This window comes from Triticum dicoccoides, chromosome 2B (genome assembly GCF_002162155.2).
Source record: "Triticum dicoccoides isolate Atlit2015 ecotype Zavitan chromosome 2B, WEW_v2.0, whole genome shotgun sequence".
Taxonomy (NCBI): Eukaryota; Viridiplantae; Streptophyta; class Magnoliopsida; order Poales; family Poaceae; genus Triticum; species Triticum dicoccoides.
Window position 1 is genome coordinate 621,316,977 of NC_041383.1, and position 9,533 is coordinate 621,326,509.

Genomic DNA, 9,533 nt, shown 5'->3' on the forward strand with positions numbered 1-9,533 from the left:
GGAGGCCGCGACAGGCTACTGCGGCGGAGGAGCGCGGCGGGCAGCGGGCCGGTGGCAGCGGCCGCGGAAGAGCTAACGGCGGGCCAGTGGCAGCGGCCGCGGAGGAGCGCTTGTCCGCTTTTTGTTCTTGTGTGTTGGGTTTATCCAAACGTCGCGCGTGTCCGCCTCAGGTCCGCTAGGCGGACGGACGACCCGAACGGACAAAATGCGGACAAAATCCGTGTCCGTCCTTGGAGTTGCTTCATGTGAGGAAAAATGGCTAACTGAAAATTCAAAGGAAGACAAACCAAATCGGAGAGAAATACAAGAGCACAATGAATTTTAGGGTAAAGAAAATCTGATACTCCATCGCGCCTCGAGCTGTAGCCAACCGATCCGGCGACACCCGAGCCCGACATCGACCACATCATACATACAAGGCACACCTCGGCGTCAGCCGTGCGACTCACCCTTTTCCCCCATGTCGGACGTTTACAAGAAAGCCAAGCCCGGCCGCCTCGTCTTCAAGGGCGGCGAGGCCGCCACCCTCCGCAAGCCCAAGAAGCAAAAGAAGAACAAGAAGCCCGCCGACGATGTCCCCGCCGACGCCGACGCTGAAGCCGCCGCTGCCGCTGCGGCCACGGAGGGTGCCGAAGCCGGAGGCGACTACACCATCGACGCGGCGAAGCGGATGAAGTACGAGGAGCTGTTCCCCGTGGAGACGAGGAAGTTCGGGTACGACCCGTCCAACGCCGCCCGCACCTCCCGCGACCGCACCGTCGAGCAGGCCCTCGACGACCGCGTGAGGAAGAAGGCCGACCGCTACTGCAAGTGAGGTCAGGCGCTAGAATCTAGGGTTTGTTGATTCGGCGGAATCGGCCGCCTTAGATTGTTGCGCTCGAGGCGAATTAGATTGGTTTCTGGTGTTAAACACATGGATTAAGTTGTCGGGGAACTGATTTATGTTCGATTGCGTAGTTTGATTTGGTATCGATATGAATTATGAAACAGCCATATGTGATGTGTTGCTACTTTTGTTCAATGTTTGATGCACATTGGCGATACCAGAGAAACAGTTTGTATTTATACAATCTACAATTTCGGATGTTGCTGTTATCCAACTTTTGAGTGTAGATGTGGAAGTTGCTAAAATACCTTAGGGTTGGTTGGATCCTTAAAGTGTTGGTAGAAAGGATCACATACAGGGTAATGTAGAAATCCACTGACCAGGCTTACTGCTATATCCAAGGGGATTGAGTCACAGTGAGATTACTCTTAATTTCTATAATAATAGTTGTCATGAGGTGCGAATGTCATTTACTGTTTTGTTAGTCTTAAATGGGTGCTTAGCATAGGCAGAGAGGTGAATACTCACTGTCGTAATGACTGACGAACTTCAGCTGGTAGTGATACTTGTGGGTTATGGTCGGGTTATCTTCGTATTATTTTTGGCATTGTCCTGGTCCCTTCTTCTGGTAGATAAATGATACACATAGGACAAAACTGACCATGCTGTTGTTCTTCGTTGATGGGAAGAAGGAAGACCCACTGCCCCGTGTTATCCTTTTGCTGGTCATGAGCTCTTTTATCATATATTGTTTGATTGTGTATAGAAATCATGGCATGACATGACAATGAAACGGTGTGTTTGTATTGATGGCCATGTTCAAACTGAATGTAGCTTGATTTTTTTTTCTTACTTGACAGGTGATTAACTCATCTTAGTCGTTTGCTGCTGTGATGGACAGACAGCTCACTTCAGTTAGTTGTTCTCAATGTATCAGAAAGTGCATCTTTGGACAACTGTTAGTCCAATGGTGGCATATGTAATAGAACTATTCTCTGCAGCGATCAAGCAATTCCTTTATCTTGCATGTTTGTACTAGTAAACACATGTGTATAAAATCTCATGTTCACTCTCGGTTGTCCGTTTTGGTCAATTGGATAAATGGTGTATGCTTGGTACATGCCAATTTATAACTGTGTTTTCCATTCAGTTGTGTCCTTTATTTCTCTACTATTTTTGGTTTCGGATTCTCTGTCCCCAAGTTGTTGCTCGCCAAGGAGAATGTATGTTCCTTACCTTCTATTAGCAACAGTCTGACAAACCTGATCAACATCAGACGGCGTAGTAACATCAGGTACTTCCTGCCCTCTGTTTGGATTATTGTGGATTTAGACTGCACTTTACTACATTATTTGGTGCGGCTGGCACAAGGTTTGCCAGAAGTATATGTTTGCGCTTGACTGTTTGAGGCAAGTTATGCTGTATTTATATTAGGGTTCCTGTGGCAGTGGGCAGGCATGTGAAAATGCCTTTCTGCATCACTTAAAAACTATTGACAGTGATATGCATCCCTCTTTTCAATATGGCCATCATCCGGTGGTATGGGTCTAAAAGAGTGTGTAAAGCATAATAACATGAAAAACTATTCTAAGAATGCTTACTATAATTTTTTGGTAGACTTTTAGAAGTTTGATGTTCATTCTACTCCCATCAATAATTCCTCAAATTATTTTGTTCTGCTCGTCTTCTACTACCATGCATTTTTAAGAACAGTAGGAATGATGTCGCCTGACAAAGTGAACAGCATTACTCAACTGGAAATTTGGAGGGAACAATGCCACATGGCGGCTAGACCAGTTTATAGATTGCTTCTGATTAAATGCATGCCCGAATGTTTGGAAGCTCATCGTTTTTACAGGATTGCTGGGTGCCTTAGTCGCATTGTGGTTTTCGTTTCTGCTTTTTTTTTTCTTTCTGTGAGGAGCGTGAAAATTGAAATATTTACTCATGTGAGCCTCATGTTGATCTGTTGCATTTTTTTTCTGTTGAACTGTCCTAATTCATTCAGTTTGACGGAAAGTGTGTAGTTCGGCGAGGTTCCTCCACTTGCATTGGTAGTTTCGTGCTTCTGAGCAACTTGTTCGTAATGTGTCCTTTTGTCCTCTTTGTTCAAACCTTTTCTGGTAAAACATGACCTCACTTAATGTATCTTTACATTGTCATCTATCTTTGTATTAATCTTCTGATTTTCCAGTTCAGTTGGCAAATTGACATGGTTATATTCTTGTTTGAATTAGTTTATCACTATCCTGTTTTGCTTTGACTTACTCTCAAAATATCAAATAGAGTACCTTTTAGTTTTTTACTATGGTTATGAAATTTTACAGTCTTCACTAATTGTTACTATGCCCAGGGATAATGGTCGTTCTACAGGAGTCAAAGTTGCTTTTACTATTTCACAGGTACAATGGTTTATAGCTACTGCTGAGTTGCTCTCTGACAAGTCATGACTTGTATCCTTTGCATAATTTTTTATTCATTCATGATTTCTCTTCTGCAGCTGTGCCTTTTGGGCAGGCGTGCTAGCAATAAGGTCGGGGAAAAAATTTGATTGTTGATCCTGTTCCTACCATTTCCAGGTAACTTTCTCTATCTCTCTATGACTATATCTGGCCTTAACATGCTTTTACGTGCTCGGAAAGCAATATCAGTAATAACTCAAGCATCCCTTTCTTTTTGCCCTTTAAGGGAATGTAAAAGCTTGGTGCTTCAGTGTGTTGATAAAATGTAAAAGTTGGTATTTACAAGCCTAAAGTTAAGCTGAACCCCAGCACACAGACACATTAATATCTCAGAGGCACTCACACAGGGCAGCAGCAGGTTGAGGTTTCCTGCAGCTGCCATAGCCCAGGAGCGTGCCTCCGATTTGATTTGTTGGACCAACTCGTAGATGTCTGGGTGCTCCTCATCAAAGGTGCTATGAGGAAAGGAACAGATATCAAGTCTAGACTTTAGCTTCAGGTTGCCTCATACACCATCATGTCGTTGTATGGCTTTCTTATTAAATTTCTGACGGAACTGGCTTTGTCAGCAATTTGTATGGTGATTGAAGTGTATTGCACCGCCCTTTGAATCTAATGCCCTCATTTGGACCATAATGGGCAACGTACACTTCATACGTCACAACAGATGATCTCATTATTAACTATCCCACCAAACCGCTCCACAGAACTGCCGTTAATCATTGGTCAGGGAGGATGTGTATTCTCAAAGGACCCGTATCTAACGCATTTGCTTGTAGATCCTTCTTATGTTCACGCTGAGACATCCAACTTTAATCCTTCATTTTTGGCCTCCACTAACCTGAGGTCGTCACATGTGAGTAAGAAGTCTTTGCATTAAGTTTTGAAATGAGGTTATCCCTAGTGCTTGACACGAAAGAGGTCAACATAGAGGAGAGAAAGGCGCATTCCTATTCGGTCATTAAAGCCCACAAAGAATTCTTGGTATGCTTTACCTCTTATTCTCTATTAGAATGAATGGTACGCATGCTTCCCACTGGATATCCATGCTTTATGCCTCTCTCTCCTCTGAAAGTTGGAAGGCCCCCCATCCTTGTATGCATCCAGGGTGATTCATTGTCAGGCGTTATAGCTCCTGGTATCTGGTCTTGGTTTTCTAAAGGATGTTGTAGCAAATAAGGGACAGTTTTTTTGGGGCTGAGGGCTGGCTGTGGAAATAAGCTGCCCCCTAGCCAGCTTATTCTAGAAGCTCAACCTAAAATTTTATTTTAGAAGATCAAGTTATCAGATAATCAACAATTTTATCTCTAGAATGAATTTGATATTTCAACCAAGTATCATTTAGTACCAGAACTATTGCTGATTCTGGAAGAAAAAAATATTCCTTCCTTAGTCCTTACCTACCTTTTTTACGTGTATAATACAAGCTGTGTCATCATAAGCTTTTTGTTGCTTTGCAGAAAGGGCCTTTGATTTTATAAGTTGTTAAGCAATTACGTAAAGAAAAGGAGTCTGCTATGACTTTCCCTTTTTTTACAAACATCCCTTTTTATCAGGATTACATCTCCCTAACCAAATACAGATACCAGTCTGCTGATGGTGATTGTTATTTAAGGGTATTTCCCCCCAACGGTTCAACTTGAGCCTCTTAATTCAATCTGGGAACCAGTATTTATGTGTGCAGATCAGATGATAATACACTGGGGTGTTTTATAAAGAATAGGATGGAAGCAGATGCTTTAAGCCGCCAGTCTGCAAGTTTATCGCTTAAGAGGTGAAGTGGTGTTTACGTTCCTTATCCAGAGAATTACTGAATCTTTGTAGTTTCTTGTTATTACTAGGAACTACAAAAGCTCTGGTACTGATTTTTCAGGTTGCAGATCTCCAAATTGCATGTTTCTTTTTCAAACGTTAGAGCATGTCCAGATGCTGCTTCACTGGAGTTGGATCCATCAACAGGTTCGAACTAAACTTGAAATCTACCCTAGCACACCAAGACCACTCGTCCACTCAGCACAAAATGACAGGGCCTTTCTACTTGCGTTGACTGAAGTCTCTCCTCTCCACAGTCCACACTCCCACAGTATACAGCCTCCAAAGACTGTAGTGTCCCTTTATGCTATGGTTTAGGTGCCATAGCATCATTTTAGTACTCCCTCCAATCCATATTAATCGTCGCTGATTAATCATGCCACTTTAACCTTTTCAGGGAAATATGAGTACAAATTAGTATAGCTATATTTGTAATGAGGATATATGACTTGAGTCACTCGACATTGTGCTCATTTTTCTGGAAATTACTTCTCCACAGTAGAACTGCTTACTGAAGTCGACTGTGTGGTGCACGACGGTACACACATCCTTTCAGAGGAATGTGCAAGTGGGAGAATGAGAGAGACCCACTGCCTGTAGCAAGTACATTCCTATCTGTAACATAATGATTTTCCACCAAAATGTTCTTGATATTGGTTTCTTTCCCGCTCATTAGGATCTGAAATTCCCTCCAAGCTTACCAAGTTACTGGGTTTAATAATCAATTCCATCTCACTGCACCCCACAAGGCCCACCCTACTGATTAGTGATTACTAGAAGTAGATCGCTCAAGGTCAGATGAACTCATGCCAAGTAAAAGTTAACTTGACCACCCCTTAGAATTTGAAAGGATCTCATCAGGCATACGTCAGCATACACTCCGAAAAGACCACCATGGGAAGGTGAGGAGAGAAGGGAATTCCAAGCACCTATAAAATGACCCTATCCATCACATCTTCTGCAGCCAAGTATATTTCATGGACGAACATGCACCTGAGATTCCAGTTGGTTATAGCAGTTCCGCCACTTCACCAGCCAGCAGCGTCTGGGAGAGTCACCAGATCCTACACATGCATGCACCCTTCCCCTCATGGAGCCCCCACACCGGCACACTCCTTACCGCCGCTGCCACTGACCCGGCAACCTTCTGCGAGGATCCCTTGTCACCAGCCCGCACACACCTTCCAAGCGGGCATCTATGGAACCTGACTGACCTGTGAGTATGCACGCCGTACACTTGTTGATGCTTGTTCAGTGACATCTGACAGAAGTTGACCGTGAAACAACCTTTTCAGTAGCATGGGAGTTCATGGGAGCAGCAACGAGCTTGGCGGGAGCAGTGGCCATGGAAAGGACTTCCTTTCCTTGCTCGAAGCGAGGACGGTGATGCCAGAAATGCTCGATGATTTCTCCTCGGCGGCATGCGACTACCTCAAAGGGATGGACGGCAGCGACTACAACAGCATCTCCGGATCAGCTTCCTATGGTTTTGACAGTGGCGGTCCGTACGCTGGCCCCAGTGTTCTGCCCGTCAGGCGTGATGGGATTGCGAGCTCTCCACCGGTGTACCTCGGGAACAGTACCTTGGTGCAAGAGAGCATGATGGGTTGCATGCCAAGCCACAACCACGAGGTAAAACTAGATGGTTCCCAGCAGCAGGAGCTTGGAGCTCCCATGAATGCATTCCTGCACAAAACGCTTCCTACTAGTGTTGCAATTCATGGAAGCCCTCTGGGTTATTCTGGCTCTGGGAGCGAAAGGGCTTTCCCGGAGGGCCGAGTAATGCAGGTTTCGTTTGATGCTAGGATTTCACCAGATGCAATCTATGCTAGTGGTTACAGATCAAAAACAGAATTGGCACATACCAATCAGTATGAGCAACGTACTATTTTGGTAAGGCTGGAATGCTAAATTGTATTGCTAAGTAACGGCAGAGTAGAAGTTATTGCTGTTTACAATGTGCTCTACAATCTACCTGTGTACATATGATTCTTGAATTTGCAGGCAAGGACTGGTACAGGTCAAAGTGGTGCTGCAGGTGATCCTAAGAAGAGAAAATCAGAGGAAAAGTTGGCAGGCAACGGAAAGAGGTCGAAGAAAGATACTTCAAGTAGATCACCTCCCAAGGTAACTAACAATGAAGATTATTTGACGAACTGGTTTAAACTCTCTGAGAAGCATCCAATCAACTTATTTTGAGCCAAACACAGGCAGAAGTGCCTGATATGAAGTTGGGAGAGAGAGACAAGATCATAGCATTGCAGCAGATCATCTCACCGTATGGGAAGGTACAAATTCTGCAAGTATTGCTAAGTGAAAATAGTGAGATGACCTTCCATTCTTCTCTTTTTATTGCTAACTCCATCTAAAAGTTGTATTTTATCAGACGGATAGAGCATCAGTGTTGTATGAAACCATCAAGCACATCGAATATCTACATGAGCAAATACAGGTTGATATCATCATAATCCTTTTCAGATAAGCCGTATGTTTCGACTTACAGATGTTACTGCCAAGGTTTCAAAGAAATTTTCTGCAGCTGAGCCATGTAAATACGTCCTGTAGCATAAAGATACAATGAAAACTCGCACCGACGGTTTCACATTATCGTTGCATTTCACTAAGCATTTGCTACCTTGACTTGCTATGCCTGTTTGTTGGCGGATTTCCATGCCATTCTTTTTCTTTCGAGAATGAGGATTTCCATGCCATGTCAAGTCTTGTCTAAAGAAAGATGATGTTGTCGTCGTCTATAGAATAATTAACATAAAGAATAATGTCACTCACACAGTCACGAGTCACAACCAGCACTACACCTTTTCTAAAGTTAGGTAATAATGCCAACTGTTAGTACCATGCTGACTGCTTTGCCCTTTTTCTGATTTGGACAGCTATTGAGTGAACCCTACATGAAGAATAGCACAAACGAGGTAGTGGCATGGAATTTCAGAGATACGTATTTTTCTCTTTTCTAAACCGTCTTAAGCGATACCCGGTAATGACTTGCTATCATCAACTCTTCTCAGGTGCCCTTTCAATGGGGAGGTAAAGAAGAGGACTTGAGAGGCAGAGGGCTTTGCTTGGTCCCTGTTTCTTGCACCCCGCAAGTTTTCCAGGATAATAGCCTGCCGGACTGCTGGACGCCGGTGTACAAGAGCTCCCGGTACCAATGATCCCAGCAATCGCATGTTTCCTTTATCACCTCTACTTGTCATGCTCACGAATTGGTTGGGGTGTTTACGACTTTACGGGTAGTCGGTTATTTTGCTTGTGTTCTCCTTGTTTTTACTTTACTATACTAGTTTTGTTTCGGGTGTATTGTATGGTGGCCGATGTGTAGTCTAGAATAACAAAGTTGTGGGTCTTAGATCTTTGACTTTGTACGAAAACGGTGCCGATGCAGGCTTAGCACTCGCTAATAGGAGAACAGTATAACTATTTCTGTCTTTTGAAGGTTGAACCGCACTGCTTGTACTTGATATTTCCATGGCATTTTACCCTTTGATTTGATTTGCTACTTGATGGCATGGCTGTTAGCACAGATATGCAGGTATGCACGTCCAAAAAAAGAGAGGAAATATATGTAGTGATGTGTAGGAAAATTATGGGCCAAATAAGACCTGCGTCTAAACTAGCTATTAGCCCTTCTCATTTGCGACATCTAGACTTCTGATAACCATTGGGCCGTCGTGGGCCTGTCTGAAACGCAGGGGAAAAAAGCCCAAAGGGGAGGGGTTTCTAAGGAATCACCACATTTTAGCTCTTGTTTTGATTTGTAGGATTTTGAAAATGTAGTAATAATGAAACACAAGAATATAATAGAATTGTACAGAGGGAGTATGTGCTGAACAAAGGGTTGTGAAATAGCAAAACATTCACAAAAATGGCGTTGATTTGCAAGAATAGAGAGAACACAGTAAAAACACGGTCTAATGAAGGTTAAAACACAAGTAAAAGTAAGGTTTGATCGTTAGCAACAACTTATGGCCTTTGCAGTATTCTTTGCATAGAAATGCAAGAACGTGGTTTGAGTAGATTGTAAAATTCTTCCATTTTCCCTTTTAAACTCAAACCAAAGGAAAAAAAATCCTCTACTTTTCACATGTACAATTCTTTAAAGGGAAAATCTATTTTTTTAAATCAAATGGACGAATAGTGTCATAAAAATATGTTTCTATATTTCCTCCACTTTCCCTGTGAATCAAAGAGTCCTTTGTGCTTTTCGGTATGAAGGAATTTGTCCTTGCCAATCACGTGGAAAGTTTCTCGCATGCGCAAAAAAGTTGCTAAATCATGCATCCCATGACCCACGTTGGGGTTCATCCGTGCATGTTTGAACCCACATACACAAAAACAGAAGCTAGTGTCGATATGTTCTTATTTAAAAAAATTACTATATAGAATCCACGTGAGATTATTTCCTGGATTTTTTT

General features: G+C 43.1%; 2 protein-coding genes across 2 annotated transcripts; both read left to right on the forward strand.

Annotated features, from left to right (window-relative positions):
* The first annotated feature begins 404 nt into the window (after positions 1-404).
* On the forward strand, positions 405-1,928 carry LOC119365200. Its single transcript, XM_037630809.1, has 2 exons — positions 405-815; positions 1,687-1,928. The coding sequence occupies exon 1, from the start codon at positions 461-463 to the stop codon at positions 812-814; it is 354 nt and encodes a 117-aa protein (XP_037486706.1). The 5' UTR covers positions 405-460; the 3' UTR covers position 815; positions 1,687-1,928.
* An 84-nt stretch (positions 1,929-2,012) lies between these two features.
* Positions 2,013-8,585, forward strand: LOC119365199. The gene is made up of 11 exons (XM_037630808.1): positions 2,013-2,120; positions 3,180-3,228; positions 3,327-5,062; positions 5,162-5,247; positions 6,065-6,316; positions 6,396-6,993; positions 7,105-7,227; positions 7,311-7,388; positions 7,487-7,552; positions 7,992-8,030; positions 8,127-8,585. The coding sequence occupies exons 4-11, from the start codon at positions 5,207-5,209 to the stop codon at positions 8,271-8,273; spliced, it is 1,344 nt and encodes a 447-aa protein (XP_037486705.1). The 5' UTR covers positions 2,013-2,120; positions 3,180-3,228; positions 3,327-5,062; positions 5,162-5,206; the 3' UTR covers positions 8,274-8,585.
* The last annotated feature ends 948 nt before the right edge of the window (positions 8,586-9,533 follow it).